General features: G+C 35.4%; 1 protein-coding gene across 1 annotated transcript in view; it reads left to right on the plus strand.

Annotated features, from left to right (window-relative positions):
• Positions 1–24,515, plus strand: part of ATRNL1 (attractin like 1) — a 782,697-nt gene that overhangs the window by 165,337 nt on the left and 592,845 nt on the right. Inside the window, exons 16-18 of the mRNA XM_043597648.1 lie at positions 3,071–3,284; positions 5,556–5,744; positions 17,338–17,556. Coding sequence (XP_043453583.1) covers positions 3,071–3,284; positions 5,556–5,744; positions 17,338–17,556 — 622 coding nt within the window. The remainder of the gene's footprint in view (positions 1–3,070; positions 3,285–5,555; positions 5,745–17,337; positions 17,557–24,515) is intronic.

Here is a 24,515-nt window from a genome sequence, read left to right on the forward strand (position 1 = left end):
ATGCAGATTGATATGTGAAATCATTTTTGTGTGAATTGTAACTGTTTTTCTGTGAAGAATGGGCCAGTATTCATTCATTTAGTACATGTTTATTGAGCACCTTCAATGTACTTGGCAATCTACGGCTTGCTGAGGATAGAAATTAAAAGACCATCACTGTTCTCAAAGATTTTACTGGTGAGGAAGACAAACACAATTATACTGTATTGTGATAATTATAATGATAGTTGCACATGGGATATATGAAGAAAGAGAGTGTATATCTAATTAGTGATGTGGTCTTAAGGAGTTTCCTAGAGTAATGCCCTAGCTAACTTCTGGAGGATATTGAGTTGGCCAGCACATGAAGATATTTCTAAGGAGGCAAGAGAAACACCTATGGTTTTTTTTTTTTTTATTTTCTTTGTCTTAAGAGTTATCAGCCTAATGTCCTGAAGGTAAGATGTATGTGGTTTCGTGTAAGAGAGACACCAATTAGTTAAAAAAAAAATTTAGAAAAATGTGAAAAGGTATATGTGTAATTTTTTTTTAATTGTATGGAGCATATAACATAAGTTAAGATCTGTTATATTCTTTTGATGCCAGGGGCTTTATTTCTTTAATCACAAAATTGGGGGACAATTACAAATAACGTTTGAAAATTAGTTCTGTATTGTGTCGCTTATAAGGAGCTTATTAGTGGTAGATCCACAGTCTTTGAGTTTTAGAAAGTCCTAGTATTCCGCATTAGAGCTCTGTTTTTTTTTTTCTTGTTTAAAATGTAATATTTTTAGTTTTTACACTACAATCTTGAAATGTGCAAGTTCAGAAGTTGCGCATTTCAAGGTTTCTTGTGTTCCTCAATTTTCTTGCTTGTTGCTATAAATCATAAAGATTGTACTAACAGTTACTTTGGCTGTGTGGTGAACATAGATTTGAGAGTTCGTGGACTAGTGCGCTCTAGAATAGAAGAAGGTTTTGTTTCATTAGAAAGCTGAGCTTTAGCAGCGTTGCAAAGGTAGAAGCTTCTGCAAGTTGACATTCCATTAAGCATACCTTTATGTAAAATGAGTTATATCCTGAGTCATTCCACTTGTATACACTTAGATAACCCTCCCTTGGCAAATAAAGACAGACAAATTCAGGCAATTGAAAGAAATATTCTGGGTCAAATAATCATTTGCTTATCGGAAATGGCTAATGAAATGTTGCAGTGATTTATGATGTGCTTTAGTAAATTTTCATAATGTTATAATTTGTCTTCTATTTTCAACTGCCTGTCCAGTTCATTTACTGGGTAATAGTTACTTTCAATGTTTTATCAACGGCTTCATTTTTCTGTTTCTTTCCTCTTCCTCTCAGATTCTTATCATGATGAGTTAGGGAGTAATATTTTACTTTAAATGACTTGTCTTTCCTACAGATAGTTGGAAATGTAGACAGAGTCGCTGTAACGTGAAGCACAATCATTAATCTGAAATATCTATGCTGGATTGACTCCTGCTGTTATTATCAAGAACTGTAAAAATGTCATAGCTTTTTTGTTATCAAAATATCTTTCAGAATAATGTGTGAAATCTATGGTGATCGCAAGACAAAGTAGCATGTGTATTTTTATAATTGGAAACATTTATTAAACACTATCTCTGTCTCAGCAATTGGATGGTGGAAAATAACCATACCTGTTCTGATGAACTTTGGTTAACAAAATTTATTGGCTACCTACTATGTGTGGAGTACTCTACTAGGTGGTATGAGATCGACTGTCATAATGAATATGCATAGGATATTTTAATTATATCTGAGAAATAATTTGTTGAGTATTTACTATGTGAAATTGATTATGTTTATACGCTTTGAAAGTTTCTAGGTCCGTAGCTATCTTTATAAGTTCTCTAGGACCATTTATACAGCATATTTAGAGTAAACACGAGAGATATCTATATATTTATATCTATCTATATCTATATATCTACATCTTATTTGTATATTGTTAAACACTCAAATGCAGATACATATTTTTATCTACCCTGACAGTCCACAGTGTAGAAAGGATGATGTGGAGTTTTGAAGTCACCTCACACTGTAATATAATATTATTAACTTAGTAACTTAGAAAATAAATATATTATGTATATTAAGGTATAAGTGTTTAGGAATAATGTCAGCAAGATGACAGAATGGAAATTCCCAGCACTTGTTCCCCCATAGAACATTGGTTTGAACCATTCATATACAAAAATACCTTTACAAGAACTAGGGAATCTAGGTAAGAGATTCTAGCACCTGGGAGAAGCACAGAAATCAGAAAGGACAGTTTCACATTACATTCATCATCCCGCCCCCAAGCCTATGCAGGGCAGTGAAGCATGGTGAGAGATAACTTCTGCAAAGGGGAAGGAGAGTGAAGTGAGCACATGACTTTGCTGCTGACCCTAGCTCCAAGTCTGCTGTAGTGAACCCCAGTCCTGGTTGGTTCCTACTGACCCATAACTTCATCTAAAATTACATGAAAGGCCTGATGTACCAGCAGAATCTAAGTCAGGAGAGAGGCGTTATTCTTCTGAGTTCTTTTGTGAACATGTTACGAAGTTTCCACTCACCTCTACATATAGTTTGTTAGTTTTGTTTCCTGTTTTCTCACTGTGCATGTAATGGCAACTTCGCTTTAGATTCTTACCTCCATGACTGATTAAATTGGCAACAGTAGGAGCAGTAATGGCAGCAGTAGCAGTAACAGCAGTAGCTGCAGCAGTATGTTAACTTTGTAGTGATCTTGCCTTATCAGGCAGGTATTTATATCAGACATGTATTTTTTCATTTTGTAGAAGAGGAAACTGAGGTTCACAAGGGCTAAATAATTGACCCCAGTCATGTAGCTTGAGCACAAAGTCTATGTTTTAAAAATGGGGTTCTTTCTATATCATTCTCCAAAATGTGCTGGAATTGTTAATTACCCCTGGTCATTAGAAAAGCAGTTCTGTATGTTTTTAGATGTAATTTTTAATGATGATGAACCATTTGCTGAGGAAAATGGTGGCATTTTTATATGCAACTTGTTTTTTAATGTTCTTTTTGTTGTTGTTTACAGAAAGTATCACCTTGGGTAGGCTTGCGCAAGATCAATATATCCTACTGGGGATGGGAAGACATGTCTCCTTTCACAAATACAACATTACAGTGGCTTCCTGGTGAACCAAATGATTCTGGGTTCTGTGCCTATCTAGAAAAGGCTGCAGTGGCAGGCCTAAAAGCTAATCCTTGTACATCTATGGCAGATGGCCTTGTTTGTGAAAAGCCTGTTGGTAAGTGGTAAACTAATATTTCTTTAAAAATATTATGTTTCTAACTCCTCTTCCATGTGTGATAGCCTAGAGGCCTGAAGTAACTTTCACCATCTTTAATTTTTTTTTAATGTTTACTTATTTTTGAGAAGGGGAAGGGTAGAGAGAAGGAGACAGAGGATCTGAGCCTAAAGTGGGGCTCATACTTATGAACTGTGAGATCATGACCTGTGAGCCCAGTTGGACACTTAATGGACTGAGCCACCCAGGTGCCCCTCACCATCTTTTTATGATGTTGATTTCCTGATTTTTTGGTAAATTTTATCTTGATCCACATTCCCCATTAAGTCTTAGTGACCTCAGAATTAACTGGTGGAAATAACAAAATTTTATTATTTTATACAATTTTTATTTCTTGGTTGAAATAGGGAGATTATGAATTTATGGTTATAGTTACTTGCAGTCTAGTAAGAATCTAGTATAATTTTGTTTATGTCTATTATAATAATAGTGTTTGGAAGAAAATTTTGTTTTTAAGAATAACAACTATTTCAAATTATTTTCATCTTACAGATCTATTTCATTTGGCAAGTAAAAAGGAACTTTTCTGTTATATGGGTTTTTTTTTTTTTTGCATTATATGTCATTTTGTGGTGATTGACCTTTAATTTTTTTTTATATTGGCTATGGAATTCAAACTCCAAACCTGTACTAATTGTGTTATAAGTTTTTATTTGGTTTATTAACCAGTATAAAATGCTAGAAGTGTACATTATTTTTTTCATGTTTTAATTCCAGTTAGTTAACGTGCAGTGTTACATTAGTTTCAAATGTACAATATAGTGATTCAATAGTTCCATACATCACCCTGTGCTCATCACAAGTGTGCTCCTTAATCCCCATCACCTATTGAACCCATCCCCCACCCCCATTTCCTCTGGTAGCCATCCATTTGTTCTCTATAATTAAAGACTTTTTTGATTTGCATCTCTCTCTCTCTCTCTCTTTTTCTCCCTTTGCTTATTTGTTTTGTTTCTTAAAGTCTACATCTGAGTGAAATCATATGGTATTTGTCTTGGAATGGATTTTTGTTAAGTGAGAAAGGAATATTGTTTTCTCTTTTTAAATATTTTAATTGTGTAAAATATACATAACATAAAATTTACCATTTTTACCATTTTTAAATGTAGAGTTCAGTGTTGGTAAGTGCCTCAGTTAACACCAAGCATCTCCAGAACTTTCTCATCTTCCCAAACTTCGTATCTATTAAAAAATACCTCTCTGTACCTCCCTCCCTCAGCCCCTGACAACCACCTTCTATTTTCTGTTTCTATGAGTTTGACTAATCTAGGTACCTCATATAAGTGGAATCATAAAGTGTATGAACTTTTATGGCTAGCTTACGTTCCTTGGCATAATGTCTTCAAGGTTCATCCATATTGTAGCATATATTAGAATTTCATTCCATTTTTAGGGCGAATAATTATCCATTATATGTACATACAAATTTTGTTTATTCATTCATCTGTCAGCATAGACTTGAGTTACTTTTACTTTTGCTGTTGTGAGTACTGATGCTGTGGACATGGGTGTTCACATATCTTTTCCAGTTCCAGTTTCACATCTTTTGGGCATTTGGCCAGAAGTGGAATTGCTATATCATATGGTAACTCTGTGCTTAATTTTTGGAGGAATTGCCATACCACTTGTCATAAAAGTTGTATCATTTTACATTCCCACCAGCAATGTACAGGCTTCTAGTTCCTTCACATCCTTGGTAATATCAAAAAAATATTTATCGTAATAGGTCTATTATATTTCATGTAAAGATTTTATAGTATATTGTTTTATTTTAATTGTTTGTTTATATCAGAGACATGTTCACTGACAGGGCATTTGTTTTGATAAGATATGAAATGTTTATGGAAAAAATTGTAACAAGAAAGTAAGCAATGATAGTGTATGTTGTGTTTAGCCAAAGCTAGAAAACCAGGTCATGTGCTACATTTCTGTTTACAAGGTTTTAAATTATATAATTTTATGTACTTTATAAAGGGTTGAAATTTCCCAAAGAACTACAGTGTTCAAATTTGATAATAAATTTACTAAGTAGGTGAGATGACGTCTCATCTTTATTTTCATTCACCTTATCACGTATTTTTGGCTATAATTTTTATCCCACACTTGGCTTACTTGAAACATTCCCTAAAACAGCAAAACAAATGAAACCCATCTACTTGTGTTAAAATACAGTTAACAAATAAACTAATTATATTTGCTGATTTATTCCAGTTAGTCCAAATCAAAATGCAAGGCCATGCAAAAAGCCGTGTTCTCTAAGAACGTCCTGCTCCAACTGTACAAGCAATGGCATGGAGTGTATGTGGTGCAGTAGCACGAGACGATGTGTTGACTCCAATGCTTATATCATTTCTTTCCCATACGGACAGTGTCTGGAGTGGCAAACTGCCACCTGCTCTCGTAAGTATTTATCCAGAGTGACTTTTTCATTTAAAGGCATCATAAATTGAACATTTGAAGAAGTTTTCGAAAGATGCAAAAAAGTGTTACAGTTAACTGTTTTCAAACCTATTGGTGGTCTAAACCCCACACTTGAATTATACTGTCATTTTGAAATCTACTAATTATTTTATCCTCTATATTTACATTTTGCCTTGTTTGTGGTCTCCCTAACTCTGAGTCTGTGTTGCAGATAGCGTAACACTTCTCGGAAGTGCTTGCTGCTTCAAGGATCACATACTGCTTTGTTGTGCTTCTGTAGTGTCCATTAATCTAGTACAGTTCCCATGGCTTACACGACTGTGATAGTTTTAAAGAATCTAGAGCAGTTGTTTTGTAAGTGGCCCAACTTGGATTTGTCTAATTTCTTTTCTCGTGATTAGATTTAAGTTAAGCATTTTTTGGCGAGAATATCAAGCATATCAGGGGTAGTACATCTACTATAAATGAAGGATGCAGTCTTGGCATCACATGGAGAGTCATGTCAGCAGGGCAGTGCTGGACTTGTTGTGGGTTTACTTCAGGAGAAGATCTTGCCTCTTGCTGGTCTCATGTTTTGTAAGGACTGTAGGGGGAGGATGCACTTGACTGAATGTATGATATGGGTACTGTGTGGTTATGAGCGGCCTTTCTTGCAAAGACAAATTTCATCAGGATGCTGCTGCCAAGGGGATTGCACAACATTACTGATAGCACTTGGTGTCCTTCTAGGCATCTGAGGTCACATGCAACTTTTGTTTTTTTTTTTTTTTTTTTGGCTTGGGAAGATGTAGAAGCTACTGGTCTCAGCTCTTTGCTAGCAAAAAATATGGTTTATCTTTCCACAGTCTACCTCTGAAACTGGAGCTCATCAAAAAATGCCTTTCCAACAGGGACATGAATTAATTAGTCTGTTCAGATTTGTAATAAGAAGATAGGAAGGATTATTTTTGCTTCCATTGCTTCCACCTGCTTTTCAATGTTGAATCCATTCATTCATGCCCTACTAATTGGGGTCTGTACCTCCTGTGACTGATCCAGACTTTATAATTTTTTTCGAGAATAATATGCTCTGCAGGTGCCCACGAGTCCCCATTCCACAACCACAGTTAGTTGCAGAATCACCTTAAAAAAGTTGGAGTTCAAGTGTATATTCATCCGGAAATCCTTTATTTAAAAAAATCAATGAATGTAAGAGCTGGTTCTTTGAAAGAATTAACCAAATTGATAAACCCCTAGCCAGACTTCTCAAAAAGAAAAGAGAAGGGACCCAAATAGATAAAATCACAAATGAAAGAGGAGAGATCAAAATCAACACCACAGAAATATAAACAGTTATAATCAAATATTACGAAAAATTACATGCCAACAAACTGGGCAATTTGGAAGAAATGGATAAATTCCTAGAAACACACAGTACTATACTGAAACAGGAAAAATAGAAAACTGGAACAGACCCATAACCAGCAAAGAAATTGCATCAGTAATCAAAAATCTCCCAATAAACAAGGGTCATGGACCAGATGGCTTCAGAGGGAAAGTCTAGCAAACATTTAAAGGGGAGTTAATACCTATTCTTCTCAAACTGTTCCAAAACATAGAAATAGAAGGAAGACTTCCAAACTCATTCTACGAAGCCAACATTACCTTGATTCCAAACCAGACAAAGATCTCACTACAAAGAATTAAAGGCCAATATCCCTGATGAATATTGATGCAAAATTCTCAACAAGCTATTAGCAAATCAAATTCAACAGTACCTTAAAAGAATTATTCACCATGATCAAGTGAAATTCATTCTTAGGCTGCACAGGTGGTTCAATATTCACAAATAAATCAACATGACACATCACATTAATAAAAGAAAGGATAAGAACCATATGATCCTCTCAATAGATGCAGAAAAAGCCTTTGGTAACGTACAGCATCTAATTTTGATAAAAATCCTCAACAAAGTAGGGAGAGGTAGAATATACCTCAACATCATAAAGGCTATATATGAATTATAATATTCTCAGTGGGGAAAAACTGAGAGCCTTTCCCTATGGTCAGGAACAAGACAAGGATGTCCACTCTCACCGTTACTATTTAACATAGTACTGGAAGTCTTAGCCTTGGAAATTAGACAACAAAAAGAAATAAAGGCATCCAAATTGGCCAAGAAGAAGTCCGACTTTCACTATTTGCAGAGGACATGATGCTATATGTAGAAAACCCAAAAGATTCCACCCAAATATGGCTAAAACTAATACGTGAATCCAGCAGTCGCAGGATATAAAATCAAAATGCAAAAATCTGTTGCATTTGTATATACTAATAATGAAGCAGCAGAAAAAGAAATCAAGGAATCAGTTCCATTTGTAATTGTACCAAAAACAATAAGATACCTAGGAATAAACCTAACTAAGGAGGTAAAAGATCTATACTCTGAAAACTATAGAACACTTATGGAAGAAATTGAGAGGGTACCAAGAAATCGAAAAGCATTCCATGCTCATGGACTAGAAGAACAGACATTGTTAAAATGTCTGTACTACCCAAAGCAATCTACACATTTAATCCAATCCCTATCAAAATACCAACGGCATATTCCACAGAGCTAGAGTAAACAGTCTTAAAATATGTATATCACTACAAAAGACCCCAAATAGCCAAAGTAGTCCTGAAAAAAAAAAGAAAACTAGAGGGATCATGAATCTGGATTTCAAGCTGTGTTACAAAGCTGTAGTCATCAAGACAATGTGGTATTGCACAAAAACAGACACATAGGAGGGGCTCCTGGGTGGCTCAGTCGGTTAAGCATCTGACTTCATCTCAGGTCATGATCTTGCATTTTGTGGGTTCAAGCCCTGTGTTGGGCTCTGTGCTGACAGCTCAGTGCCTGGAACCTGTTTCAGATTCTGTCTCTCCCTCTGTCTCTGCCCCTCCCCTGCTCATGCTCTGTCTCTCTCTCTCTCTCTCAAAAACAAAATAAACATTAAAAAATTAAAAAAAAGGCACACAGATCAATGGAACAGAATAGAAAACCCAGAGATGGACCCACAATGTTATGGTTAACTAATCTTCAACAAAGCAGGAAAGAATATCCAATGGAAAAAAGATCTTCTCTTCAACAAATTGTGTTGGAAAAACTGGACCACTCTCTTACACCATTCACAAAGATAAATTCAATATGGATGAAAGACTTAAATGTGAGACAGGAAGCCATAAAAATCCTAGATGAGAACACAGGCAGAAACCTCTTTGACCATGGCTGGAGCAACTTCTTACTTAGACATGTCACTGAAGGCAAGGGAAACAAAAGACATGAACTACTGGGACTTCATCAAGATAAGAAGCTTCTGCACAGCAAAGGAAACAATAAAACTAAAAGGCAGCCTACAGAATGGTAGAAGATATTTGCAAATGACATATCTGATAATTTAGGATTAGTACCCCAAATCTATAAAGAACTTCTTAAACTCAACATCCAAAAAACAAATAATCAGTTAAGAAATGGGCAGAAGACATGAAGAGACACTTTTCCAAAGAAGACGGCCAACAGACACATGGCCAACATCCAGATGGTCAACAAACACATGAAAAGATACTTAACATCACTCATCGTTAGAGAAATACAAATCAAAACCACAGTCAGATACCACCTCACACCTGGTAGAATGGCTAAAATTAGCAATACAAAAAACAACAGGTGTTGGCAAGGATGCAGAGAAAGGAGAATTCTCCTGCACTGTAGTTGGGAATGCAAACTGGTATACCTATTCTGGAGAAAAGTATGGAGGTTCCTCAAAAAAACTAAGAATAGGACTTCCCTGTGGTCCAGCAATTGTACTCTTAGGTATTTACCCAAAGGATACAAAAATACAGATTCAAAGGGGGTACATGCAACCCAATGTTTACAGCAGCATTGTCAACAATAGCCAAGTTATGGAGAGATCCCAAATGTCCACTGACTATGAATGGATAAAGAAGTTTGTGTGTGTGTGTGTGTGTGTGTGTATACACACACACACACACACACACACACATACACATAATGTATATATATATGTTATATATATATATATACACACACACAGGAATATTACTCAGTAATCAAGAAGAATGAAATCTTGCCATTTGCAATGATGTAGATGGGGCTAGAATGTATTATGCTAAGCGAAATAAGTCAGTCAGAGAAAGACAAATAGCATATGATTTAATTCATATGTGGAATTTAATAAACAAATGAATATATGGGAAGGGGGTGGAGAGAAGAGAGGGAAACAAACCACGAGGGCCTCTTAATTATAGAGAACAAACTATGGGTTGAAGGAGGGAGGTGAGTGGGAGATGGATTAGATGGGTGAGAGGTACCAAGGAGTGCACTTGTGGTGATGAGCACTGGGTGTTGTACGAAAGTGGTGAATCACTGAATTTTACTCCTGAAACCAATACTGCATTGTATGTTAACTAATGTTTAAATTAAAAAAAAAGGAAAAAAAAATCTAAGTTGTCTTCTTTGCTCACAAATCTTTCTTGTATTCCATATTTTCTTTCTCATTTATTTACCTTTTAGAGAACAGTCTTCAGTAATTCTTTCCAAATAAATTTATGGCTAGTAATGTTTTTGAGTTTTTTCATGTCTAAAGTGTATTTTTTATGTTCGTGTGAATGATAAAGTGGCTGGATATGTAGTTCTAAGTAATTCTTTCCTTAGACCTTGTAGCATTTGGTGTTGTGAGTGAGAATTCTCATGTGAATTTGATTTTCATTAATTTTTGGAGCCTCTTTTTAAAGAAATTCTTTGAGAAATATAAGATTTTAAGATTTTTTTCTCTTTATCCTTGGCATTCCAAATTTTACAACTCATTTCAATTCAGTTTTCCATTAATTGAGTTGGATTTTAAAAATAGATTCCCATTGGCTCTTTGAATCTGATGAGTACTTTCTTTATGTGCTAAAAATGGTTTTTAATCATTAGATTGTTTTTTTCCTATTTACTCTTTAGAAATCTTAAAACAGTTGTTGGAATTTCTAGATAAATCTCAGTATGTCTTAAATTCACTTGTTTTTTCCATCTCTTTGTTTGTTATGATTCAGATTCTTCTTCCTGGTTTTTTCTTTGGGGATTTGTATTTATTTAAAGTAATGCTTTTGAGAACCTTGTAGTTCCACTATAAAAACTGTAACTGCATTTTTTGAGAAGGTAAATAGAACATGATTAACTACTTAAACACAGGTAATGAATTGCACCTTCACCACTGATGAACTTGATTACAATAACTGCTGTTGCTAGGGTTGTCCGCTAGGGGTGTTAGATCAGTTGTCAAGTTCTGCTTTTATATCTTTTGTTTTTGACTCTTTGTTTTCTTGATTTTGATTTGTTGAGAATTTTATTTTCAACTTTTTGTACTTGTTCTTAAGCAGTCTAGCCTGCTGGAATTTTCTTTTCCTTGGGTCTTGTCTTTCACTGTTGGGTCTGTTGTCAGCCTGCCTTCTCTTTGGCCATCCGAAACCCATTTGTGCAGCTGATGTCCAGTAACAGTTATGTTTGTTCCACAGCCCTGTAAATTATATGCCCTTTATTCATGTGGGAAGAAGGGCATTGTACTTTGCTTCAAGGAGACCCTGTATCTTTTGGACGTTGTAGTAATCTACTCCTTGTGAGAAACAAACTCCTTCACTATTATGTCATTCTTTTCCCTGGTTTTAACCAGCAGACGTTTAATGAGCAATGAGGAAATGCCAGGAAATAAAATAGAGATTGGCAATACATCCTTGCTCAAAATCTGAGTGCTAAAAGTAGCTGAGTGTTATTGTTTTGCAAATATGTCAGCTTATGGGCAATGTTTTTGTCATATTTTACATTTAACTTTATATCTTTTTAGTATTATATGTAATGGATTTATATTATTGTTTTTTAGTACATTTGTCTAGTCCTTCACTAAACATTTAACAGTAGTAAAAGCATTCTTATAGTTATAAATAAAACTATATTAGAAATGGTATAAATTTTATGTTGCTTTCAGAAATTTGTTTCATTGGTATTTGAGGTTTCCTAGTAAATGGAACTTGAAGGAAACTGTTCTTTGCTAATGAGAAACAAATATGGGTTTTATAATATTCCCTAGTGTTTTTCAGTTATAATATTGTCATATTATTACTTAAAATTCACAATTTGAAGAAAGAAATATGTCTTCAGACACATTTTGCCTAATGTTTTCTGAGAAAGCTTTGTTAATAACTGCAATTATTAATAATTGATATATTTATCTTACAATATTTGTTATTCTATTTGTGAAAATGAACTTCAAGGAGATTATTTAAAGCAATAATAGAAGATTTAGTTCTTAATATATAAATGTTCAAATAAAATGTAATTAAATTGATACAGTGAAAATGGAATAATAGGAAACATGAGAATATAGTACACATCTGACAAATCTGTATTTCTTATAGTATTTGGCAGGTTTATATACATGTTCAATTTAAACATTTTTTTCATGGAAGTTAGGGAAAATAATCTTTTAAAAATTGATTACAGTTTATTTTTTAGATCAGTTTTAGGTTCACAGAAATTTTGAGAGGAAGCTATAGAGAGCTCCCGTATGTCCTCTGCCCCCACATGTGCTTAATTCCCCCACTGACAACATCCCCCACCAGAGCTGTACATTTGCTACAGGTGATGAGCCTACATTGGCACATCACTGTTGCTCAAAGTCCAGAGTTTACATTAGGCTCCATTCTTGGTGTCCTACATTCTGTGGGATTTGACAGTTGTATAATGGCATGTATCCATCACTATAGTATCATATACAGCAGTTTCACTGCCTAAAAATCTTCTGAGCTCTGCCTAGTCATCCTTCTGTCTACCCTAACACCTGGAAATCACTAATATTTTACTGTCCCCATAGTTTTGCCTTTTCCAGAATGTCATATGGTTGGAATCATATAGTATGTAGCTTCTCAGATTAGTTTCTTTCACTTAGTAATATGTATTTAAATTTCCTTCTTGTCTTTTCATGGCTTGGTAGCTTATTGACTAGTATTCATTGTCTGGTTGTACCACAGTTTGTCTACTCACTACTAAAAGAAATCTTGGTTGCTTTTGGAAAGTTTTGACAATTGTGAACAAAGCTGCAATAAACATCCATGTGCGGGTTTTTATGTGGACATAAATTTTCAGTTCATTTGGGTAAATATCGGAAAAGTGTTATTGCTGAACTGTATGTTAGTTTTGTAAGAACCATCAAACTGACTTTCAAAGGGGTTGTATTTTGCATTCCCACCAGCAATGGATGTTTCCGTTCCTTTGCATTCTACATATTTACCAGCATTTGGTGTTGTCAGTGTTTTGGATTTTGGCCATTCTAATAGGTATGCAGTGGTATCTCGTTGTTTTAGTTTGCATTTCTCTTGACATATGTTGTGGAGCATTTTTTCATTCTTGCCTCTGTATCTTTGGTAAGGTGTCTGTTTAGGTCTTTTGTCCATTTTCAACTTGGGTTGTTTATTTTCTTATTATTGAGTTTTTAGAGTTCTTTGTGTATTTTAGATAACAGTCCTTTATTAGATGTGTCTTTTCTAAATATTTTCTTACAGTGTATAGCTTGTACTTTCAATCCCTTGACAATATCTTTGCAAAGCAGAAATTTTAAATTTGAGTTTAAATTTTAATGGAGTCTAGTTTATCAATTTTTTTTCATGGATTGTGCCTTTGGTGTCATAACTAAAATATCACCAAACTCAAGGTCATCTTGATCTTGTATATTATTTCTGGGAGGTTTATAGTTTTGCTTACAATGCTCATCTGTTCTTGCATAATGGATACTTTATCCATTAGAACCTTTAGCATATTAATCATACTTGTTTTAAATTCCTGGCCTGATAATTCCAACATTCCTGCCATTTCTGATCTGATGCTTGTTCTGTCTTCTCACATTTTTGTTTTAATGTTTATTTATTTTTGAGAAAGAGAGCATGAGCAGGGTAGGGGCAGAGAGAGAGGGAGACACAGAATCCAAAGCAGACTCCAGGCTCCGAGCTGTCGGCACAGAATCCTATGTGGGGCTCGAACCCATAGTTGTGAGATCATGACTTGAGTCGAAGTCAGACGTTTAACTGACTAAGTCATGAAGACACCCCTTCACATTGTTTTTTTGTCTTTTGGTATGCTTGTAATTTTTTTCTTGATAGCCAGGTATGATTTATGGGTAGAAGAAACTGCTGTAAATGGATAGGCTTTTAGCATTGCAGTTGTAGAGTATGGAAGGAGCAGAAGTGTTCTATATATGATTAGGTCTTAGTTTTCTTGTGAAATTGTGCCTCATATTGTGGACTTCACCAGTGCATCTCAGTTTTTTCCCCTTTCTCAGGTGGCACATGATGGTCAGAGGGAGCTGTATTTATGTATCTCTTTTCCCATGTGGAAGGCCAGAGCAGGCTAGAGTTGGATATTTCTCTTTAACAGGTCAGTTAGGCTCTGATAAAAACCTCAGTAGTGGGGCGCCTGGGTGGCGCAGTCGGTTAAGCGTCCGACTTCAGCCAGGTCACGATCTCGGGGTCTGTGAGTTCGAGCCCCGCGTCGGGCTCTGGGCTGATGGCTCAGAGCCTGGAGCCTGTTTCCGACTCTGTGTCTCCCTCTCTCTCTGCCCCTCCCCTGTTCATGCTCTGTCTCTCTCTGTCCCAAAAAAATAAATAAACGTTGAAAAAAAAATTAAAAAAAAATAAAAACAAAAACAAACAAACAAAAAAACCTCAGTAGTTTAGGCTCTGTTACATAGTTTTTCCTGGCCTTGTTAAGAAGAACAGAAAACTCTGGCATATTTCAAAATATCTTTGCCTGCTGGAAGCAGAAGAAGGTTTTTCTTTGATGTTCACTGGGAGCTCTTGGAGGTAAAACTCACAGAAGTGTGTGAATGCCCCATGACTGGGTCCTTCTGGGAATTTTAACTCTCAGAGTTGCCCACAGTGAGCTTCCGCAGTTCCTTCCCCTGGCACTGTTCCCGTAGAAGTTTCAAATTTGGTATATTATAGTTCTCTGTATCCTCCTCTCTGTCTCTCCAATTTTCTGCAGTGATTTTCCCTGTGACCTCCTCTGACAGATCTAAGACAAGTTGTTGAGTTTTCATTTTGTGCTGCTTTTTACTTTTTGTTTGGATGGAATGGTAACTTCTGAATCCATGACATGCAGGATCAGAAACCAGAAGTCTCCAGTAATCATCTGATGGCATAATTTCTTACAGATTGATTTTTAAAATTCTTACACATTGTAAAAACCATATTGAATGTTTTACAACTTAATTTTTCAAAAAGCCCAAAATAAATAAAATAAAAATGATTGCTCTAATTACTTGTAGTTTACGCACAGTCTCGCTACCATTCATAACTTAGAAAAATAGCATAGCCTACAAAATCTTTCCTGTATTATTGTCTAAAAAACATTAGTTTTTGTCAGTATTTGAATCATTATTAAATACTAGAGGTGGATTTTCCTGTTAATCTTTCAGCAATGCCTGTTGCTTTGTTGTACTCTTGAGTAAAAGGAAAACCGACATTACCTTATGCACTAGTTTCATATGTAAAACAAAATCTAAGAGAATAAAATGTTGCTCTGAGCATGACATCTTGTAACCTGTTATTAAAGCCTAAAATCAAATAAATAAACGGAATTAGAAGATTACTAGTTTGTCAATCAGCCAGTACAAGAAACTGAGCCTTCTTTCATCTAAGATTTCCCCAGCTGTTTGGAAAGCATTAACAGGAATGTTGTATTTGAGAATAGTTTAGATTTACTTTGTATGTAATGCTTCTTCAAGCCATTTTGTTGGTTATATATCCTTAAAAAGAGAGTCCTAAAATAAAATTTACTTTCCATAGACCATAAATATAAAACTAGATTTATTCTGGGTGAAACCTAGTAGAGATCTACTTCAAATCATCACATGATAGTAAATAATTGGAATGTCAAGATAACATACCCAATTTTGTATTTTTCATTATTTCCTATTGGTTTTGTAGCAACTTTATATAAGACACTTAGAAACCAGAAGACAATTAGAATAACCCAGTCAACAATACTGTGGGGTAGCTACAATCATATATATAAGAGAAATATTTCAACGCATGAAAGCTAAAGGGGTATGGTACTATATGAAATGTTCAGTTATCTAAGGATCTTTAAGTGATGTACCATTTAGCATTGTGTGTTGCCGAAAAAAATGTAAATTTTAAAAGGAAGCATGTTCATGCTAATGGATTATTTGTTTACAAAAATAACATTATCTAGTTGTAGTCAATGGTTCAGTGTTCTTCCTTTTTAAATTATTATTAAAGAGATAGAGGACACAGTACTTATTTTCCAATCTGAAATGCTCAGCATGCCAAAAATTCTTAATAACAAATCATATTATAATTGATGAATTCTTTAACCAATATTCTATTATCCCTACGCAGTTCACTGTATTGAGTTCCTGATGTTCACTGAGAAGCTTGTGCCTTTCTCGTTTGCAGCAATCTGAGGAACATTTTTCGTTTCCAGTAATAACAAAACACTGAGTGGAAATTAAGTTATTACCACCTTAACAATGGAATTTGGTTTACGAGAAATTACCACTTCCCCCCTCTAGTTTTTTTCTAGCATGTGGCTAGAAGAAACATCATTCATGATGTCTTGTACCTCTGTCACTGTCGTCTATAGGTAAATAATTCCCAGGACAAAGAATGCCTTTTCTAGCAAAATGTCAATAAAAGTAATGAAAGAAAGTCTCAGCCCAATATAGGATACTCTGTGAATTAAAATTTTAAAACATCACATAGTAGCTATGGTATATATAATGGCAAACTATAATATGTTCATCCTTGGAAAATATATCACAATATTAATAACATTGCTGAATATTATAGATTATTCATAATTTAAACAAAAAGTTTGAGCTTCAGCTCAACCTTTGAATCTTGGAGGGATATTCTGCAGCCCTGAAAATCAGTAAAGCCTTTGCTTGTTGCCTGGCTGAGGTAGGGATCTGGTGGCCATGTTCCCATCCAGTTTGACTCTTTAGGTGAGATTGATTAGGTAAATGCTAGTATCTTGGACCCTTGGGAAGAACATCGTCAGTGAAAGGCAGTACAAATAGGGCTCAGCTATCTCAGGGAATGGGCAGGCAGCCTTTGCACTGGACAGTCATAGGCAGATGCAGAGTTTTTCCTTGAAGGCCTTTACTAGGCACAACAAGAACAGCTAACATGGCTCTACATCACAAACAATGGCAAATGTGGTCTGTAGGCCCCTGGATCTGCTTTGAGGCAAAGTTCTCAGGAATCTTGAAGTGCTGACTTCATTTTTCTCCATGTCATGGTTACCACACACCCTTTTTCACCTATTTGTTCATTTATCTCCTCTTTGTTCATGATGTATGTTTTATTTGCTTTAAGTAACTGCTGACTCTTTGGTATTATTACAAAAAGTGTTTACATTAGCTACAGACAACTTTTTATATTCTTTATTTCAGATCATACTTATTTTTCCATTAGCTTATAATTCTATTTGAATATAAAGTCATATAACATATTTGTTAATGTTCCTGTCATGCAGCTCAAAATTGTTCTGGATTGAGAACCTGTGGGCATTGTTTGGAACAGCCTGGATGTGGCTGGTGCAATGATCCTAGTAACACAGGAAGAGGACACTGCATTGAAGGATCTTCGCGAGGACCAATGAAGCTTGTTGGAATGCACAGTAGTGAGATGGTTCTTGATTCCAGTCTTTGTCCTAAAGAAAAGAACTATGAGTGGTCCTTTATCCAGTGTCCAGGTAATAAAAATGTGATCAATAGAATTTCAGTTTGGAAACCAAGAATGATTTTGTCTTTCTTATAATAAATACTTAGAAAAACATAATGGGACTCAAATTTCACCGATAAAAAATATTCTTCCCTATATCCATCGCTGTTGTGTAGATGGCATTCTACACACTATGTTCGGCACAATATATTTGGCTTCATATGAAAACTGGACTTATGCCCGTTTTCTACCTTGTAGTATATAGTCTTTTATTGTTCATAGTTTTACGGTATCTTAGAATTCAGAGGCAACTCAGAAGATCCAGGCAAACTTTGTGCTAAGTGTGAGAATGTTTTAAATAACATTTGTGATGGAATCAGCTGGCCTCATTAGGAATACCATACGATTTTGAAAGTTAATAGTTTTCAGGTTTTTTTCCATAGGAAGTCTCTTATGCTAAATAAAAACAACCTTCTTGAAAGATTACTTATTCAATATATTTTTATTGAGTGCCTACTATGTTCCAAGGGGCATTTTAAGTGCTAGAGACACAATTATTAACAAATTAGACTAAAATTATTCCATTCACAGAGCCTAGTTGAAATTAATAAAATTAATTCTATACACATGCGTATATGAGATTAAGTGCTTTTAAATAAATAAAATGCTATTAACTAAAGGAAGGAAGGGGAATAAGGCTTGCAATTTAAGAAGGTGGTGAGAGAAGAGCTCACTGAGAAGTAACAATAAATACTTCATATAGATGAGAGAATGAGTCATAGGGATATCTGGGGAAAGTGTCTTAGAACAGGTGACATCCTAACACAAGGATAAGAGAAATAGTTTATTTGGGAAGTGAACCTAGGAAGCACAGTTGAGGGAAGAGAGAGTTTTAAAGAAGGGAGAAAAACCAATAATACTAATAATACTAATAATACCAATAATTACTAATCCGGATACTAGGAAATTTGGACTCACACCCACTAGGGACCTACGAGGACCATGTAGAATGCTCCTCAGAGTTAACCTGCTGAGGGACTGGAAGGTGGTGCACTTATCTGTGGCTTCTCATCGTTCATTGGTTGGGTGATGCCTTTGGAGGTACTGTGCTTCGGAGCTGTGCCAACAGTCTGGTTACTAGCTTGCCCTGGCTAGTGAAAAGTAGAGATATTGCAGAACTTGCTTTAGGTGAGTCACCCACAGTGTGCTGTACTGAAACCAGATGGACTGAGGGGATGTGGTGTAGAGTGCAACAATACCTGCTGCATAAACTTTGAAATATATGAAAAGCAAAAAAGAACAAATATTGGTTTGTAAAACCACATGATTAAATCTTAAATGCTTTTTGCTTAGTGAAAGAAACCAGACCCAAAGGCTACAAGTTGTGTAATTTCATTTATAAAATGATCTGGAACAGGCAGAACTGTGGGGATGGAAAACAGATCAGTTATTTGCCAGAAGTAGTAAAGGTAAGGATTAACTTCAAGGGGGCCTCAAAGTGGAGTTTTTGTGTTGTAGAACTGTTCTTTCTGACACTGTGTAGGTTGATACATGAATCCATGCATTTGTCAAAACCCATGTTTTACACCACAAAGAGTGAACTTTGTGAATGCAAATTAAAAAGAAAAGTCACCTAGAATGTCAGGAGACCCTAGGGTGTAAAGTAAAATTGTGACAAGTAAATTTAACTATATTACAAAAGCCATAACATCATCAAAAATAGGAAAAAAAAAAAGGGCTGACCTAAGCAACTTTGGAAAACAGTGTTTTGACTTAATACCATAAAGCTAAAGAAAAAAAAAAACTGTACATAAAATTGTAATCTGATTAGTAAATTTGCTTATCATGTGGTATAGGTTAACAATTCTAACAATACTTTATGTGTTTACTAGGTTTGGAAAATAAATTGTATTTTAATGTAAGCCAAGTTTTCCACTGTCAGAAAAAGAAATTAAAAATAAGCAAGGAGTGAAGACTACAAAGAACCCTGTGGTATTGGATTAGGGTCTGAGCTAACAGCATGAATTCATGTTTATTTTAATATATACACAAAGAGGTACATATATACACACACACAAAAAGGTAAATATAGATATATGTGTGTATACATAGTTTAGGGTATACATGTATTTTCTAGTTCTGTTTGTCAAGATGGTCTAGAAGCCATGACATCCCACAAGCAAAAACACATATAGTGCCTATATCTTGGTTTTTAAATACTGTTTTCCAGTAAGAGACTCTTAAAAACTGAGAACAAACTGAGGGTTGATGGGTGGTGGGAGGGTGGGGAGGGTGGGTGGTGGGTATTGAGGAGGGCACCTGTTGGGATGAGCACTGGGTGTTGTATGGAAACCAATTTGACAGTAAACTTCATATTAAAAAATTTTTAAAAACCCTGAAAATAAATAAATAAATAAATACTGTTTTCCAATGAGAGGAACCAGGGCTCTATGGAGAAATGGTTAATTCTAGGGCCTGGATTGGGAGAATACATGATGATCCTGGAGCATTGTTTGGTGCCCCAAAGTAAGAAAGAGATTAAAAAAAAAGAAGAGGGGATCAGGATCATGCCAAAGAGACACAGTACCAACCTAAAAGAATTCTCAGGGGAATGAAGTTTGAACAAAAAGTAATGATTGCATTGGGTTACAACTCAACAGAATAATATCCATGAATCTAAACTGATGTAAATTGATTTAATAAGTAATAAATGGGTGAAAATGAACAAAATTCCTTACAGAAGAATTATAAATAATAAATGTAGAAGGAGTGAGAAAAATTAAAAAAAAATCACTATTAGAAACCCACAGTAATACTAGCTGTAAGATAATCCACTTATGTTGAAATTTGGGAGTAAAACGATACGGAGAAACAGGGTATTTGTATAGCTTTAAAGCTTTGGTAGTCACTTCTCGTTTTTTTTTTTTTTTTTCATAGTGTTTCACGTTTTTATTTAAGTTGTAGCTAGCTAACATACAGGGTAATATTTGTTTCAGGAACTAATGATTCATCCCCTACACATAAGAACAGTGTTCATTCTAACAAGTGCCCTCTCTAATGCCCATTCAGCCACCCACCAGCCTCCATCAAACCTCAGTTTGTTGTCTATCTTTAAGTGTCTCTTATGGTTTGCCTCCCTCTATGTTTTTATCTTATTTTATTTTTTCTTCCCTTCCCCTTCTATTTTGTTTCTTAAATTCCACATATGAGTGAAATCATGATCTTTGTCTTTCTCTGATTGACTTATTTCACTTAGCATAATACACTCTAGCTCCATCCATGTCATTGCAAATGGCAAGATTTCATTCTTTTTGGTGCCTGAGTGATATTCTATTGTGAGTGTGTGTGTGTGTGTGTGTGTGTGTGTGTGTGTGTGTGTGTGTGTATTACATCTCTATCCATTCATCAGTCAGTGGACATTTGGGCTCTTTCCATAGTTAGGCTATTGTTGATAGTGCTGTTATAAATATCTGGGTACATGTGCCCCTTTGAATCAATATTTTTGTTTCCTTTGGATAAATACTTAGTAGTACAGTTGCTGGGTCACAAGGTAGTTCTATTTTTAACTTTTTGAGGAACGTCCATACTGTTTTCCAGAGAGGCTGCATCAGTTTGCATTCCCAAAAACAGTGTAAGAGGGTTCCCCTTTCTCCTCATCCTTGCCAACGTCTGTTGTTTCTGGCGTTGTTAATTTTAGCCATTCTGACAGGGATGAGGTGGTATTTCATTGTGATTTTGATTTGTATTTCTCTGATGAGTGATTTGAGCATTTTTGCATGTGTCTATTAGCCATCTGTATGTCTTCTTTGGAAAAGTATCTATTCATGTCCTCTGCCCATTTCTTCACTGGATTATTTGTTTCTTGGGTGTTGAGTTTGTAAGTTCTTTATAGATTTTGGATACTAATCCTTTATCTGATATATCATTTGAAAGTTTCTTTTCCCCTTCCATTGGTTGCCTTTTAGTTTTTTTTATTGTTTCCTTGTCTGTAAAGAACCTTTTTTATCTTGAAATCCCAGTAGTTTGCCTTTGCTTTTGTTTTCCTTGTCTCTGGAAACATGTCTAGTAAGAAGTTGCTATGGCTGTCTAGTACTGTGTTAAATAACGCTGAGAGTTGACATCCCGTCTTGTTCCTGACCTTAGAGGAAAAGCTCTCAGTTTCTCCTCATTCAGCATATTAGCTATGGGACTTTAATATATGGTCTTTATGATATTGAGGTATGTACCCTCGATCCCTACTTTGTTGAGGATTTTTATCAAAATTGGGAAGTGTACTTTGTCAAATGCTTTTCCTGCATTTATTGAAAGGATCATATGGTTCTGATCCTTTCTTTTATTATGTGGTGTATGGCATTGGTTGATTTATGAATATTGAACCATCCCTGCAGCACAGGCATAAAATCCTATATGATTGTGGTGAATAATTCTTTTAATGTACTGTTGGATTTGATTTGCTCTTATGTTGTTGAGAATTTTTGCATCCATGTTTATCAGGTCTATTGGGCTGTAATTCTCCTTTTTAGTGGGGTCTTTTCTGGTTTTGGAATCAAGATAGTGCTGGCCTCGAGAATGAGTTTGGAAGTTTCCTTCCATTGCTATTATTTGGAACAGTTTTTTAAGAATAGGTATTAACTCTTCTTTAAATGTTTGGTAAAATTTGCTTGGGAAGACATCTGGCCCTGGACTTTTGTTTGTTGGGAGATTTTTGATTATTCAGTTTGTTTGCTGATAATTGGTCTGTTCCAGTTTTGGTAGTTTATATGTTGTTTCTAGGAATTTATCCATTTCTTCAAGATTGCCCAATTTATTACCATATAATTTTTCATAAATTACCTTATGTGTTTATATTTCTGTGGTTTTGGTTTTGATCTCTCATTCGTGATTTTATCTATTTGGGTTCTTTCTCTTTTCTTTTTGATAAGTCTGGCTAGAGGTTTGCCAATTTCATTAATTCTTTCAAAGAACCAACTTGTACTTTCATTGATCTGTTTTTTTGTTTTGTTTTTATTTTGTTTCTATCTCATTTATTCTATATCTTTATTATTTTCTGTGTCTTTATTGTTTCCCTTCTTCTGCTGGCTTTAGGCTTCATTTGCTGTTCTCTTTATAGCTCCTTTAGGTGTAAAGTTAGGTTGTATAGTTGAGATTTTTCTTTTTGAAGTAGTCCTGTATTGCTATATACTTCCCTCTTATGGCTGCCTTTGCTGCATCCCAAAGGTTTTGAACCATTGTGTTTTCATTTGTTTCCATTTCTTAAAAGATTTCTTCTATAATTTCCTGGTTAACCCATTCGTTCTTTAGTATGATGTTCTTTAACCTCCATTTGTTTGAGGGCTTTCCAATTTTTTTTTTTTTTTTTTTTTGTGGTTGACTTCAAGTTTCATAGCGTTGTGGTGTAAAAATATGCATGGTATGATCTCAGTCTTTTTGTATTTTTTGAGGCCTGATTTGTGACCCAGTATGTGATCTGTTCTGGACAGGGTCCCATGTGCACTCAAAAAATGCATGTTCTGCTGCTTTAGGATGAGACGTCCTGAATATATCTGTTAAGTCCATCTGGTCCAGGGTGTCATTGAAAGCCATTGTTTCCTTGTTGATTTTCTGCTTAGATAATGTCCATTGCTGTTTGTGTGGTGTTAAAGCCCCCACCTATTATTGTATTATTATCAATGAATTTCTTAATGTTTTTCATTAATTTATATATTTGGGTGCTATCAAGCTGGGGGCATATATATTTACAATTATTAGGTCTTCTTGTTGGATAGATCCTTTATTATTATATAGTGCCCTTTTTCATCTCTTGTTACAGTCTTTGGCTTGAAATCTAGATAGTCATATAAATATGGCTATAATTTCTTAACTACTTCTGTGGAAATTATTATGTTAAACTGGCATTTATGAGAATTCTCTATACTGTCTAGATCATTAAAATTCTTTGCATAATATGATAAGTGTGTAGAAACTCATAAATAATTTGTTGTCCTACCAAAGTGAAATTGACTTAGAGCTAAATAACAGGAGTATAAATAGGAATTTCTATATATTTAGAAATTAAGGAATCTGTTCTAATAACCCACGGGTCCTAGATAACATAATAAAAATTAAAAAAATATTTTGGATTGAGTGATAATTAAAATGATGTAATATATTAAAATTCTGTGCCATGCAGCTGAAGCAGTGCTTACCAAGAAATTGGTAGTTTTAAATGCTTACATCACAAAAGATGAAAGGCTGAATACTGTGATGTAAGTATCCATATCAAAGGTTAGGAAAAGCATAAAATTAAAGCCAAATAAAATAGATGGAGTGAAATTAAAAAATAAAGGCTGGAATGGAATAAATAATAAAGATAAAAGTTGCCCTTTCCTTAAGGTCATCCCTCTGCAGAGTTTCTCCTTAACTTGCTGTGGGTAGCATTTGGACTTTGTCTAGTGTATGGTGAGTTTTAACTAGGTGTGCTTTGGTCTGCTTGTTAAAAGGGCCCTGATCTTATTTCCACCAGAGCTGAAGCATTGTAGCACTGTATGGTCAGTACACTTGGTGCTTGTGGGAGAGTTTTGGTCTTGGCCAGGGCCCTGATGCTCTGAGTCTCAGGCACACTTGCCCTTTAGTAAAGAAGCACCTGCAGAGCATGGTGGGGCGGGCTAAGTGTAAGCGGCTCAGCCCTCCACTGAGGGTGCTGTGCAGCTCACTGACATCTGTTCTTGCTGATGGGCAGGGGAGAAGAAAGGCACCAGCCCTCTCTCTCATACCTGGATAGAGGAGTTTGCGCCTGCTGCTGTCTGGGAAGCCCTCACAGAAGAGGAAAGAATCTCCCCTCCTGTGCCCCAGGCTTTTGTCAGATCCCTGCCTTCACCCTGTCTGCGTCCCACCTGTTTGCTCGCCTGGCCACACAGTGCACCTGTGTTTTATCTCAGGCACGCCAGCTGAGTTTCAAAACTCCACACTTTAGGGATCCAGCACAGTGCCGACTCGGGCTGATCCTGGGGG

This window comes from Prionailurus bengalensis, chromosome D2 (assembly GCF_016509475.1).
Source record: "Prionailurus bengalensis isolate Pbe53 chromosome D2, Fcat_Pben_1.1_paternal_pri, whole genome shotgun sequence".
Taxonomy (NCBI): domain Eukaryota; kingdom Metazoa; phylum Chordata; class Mammalia; order Carnivora; family Felidae; genus Prionailurus; species Prionailurus bengalensis.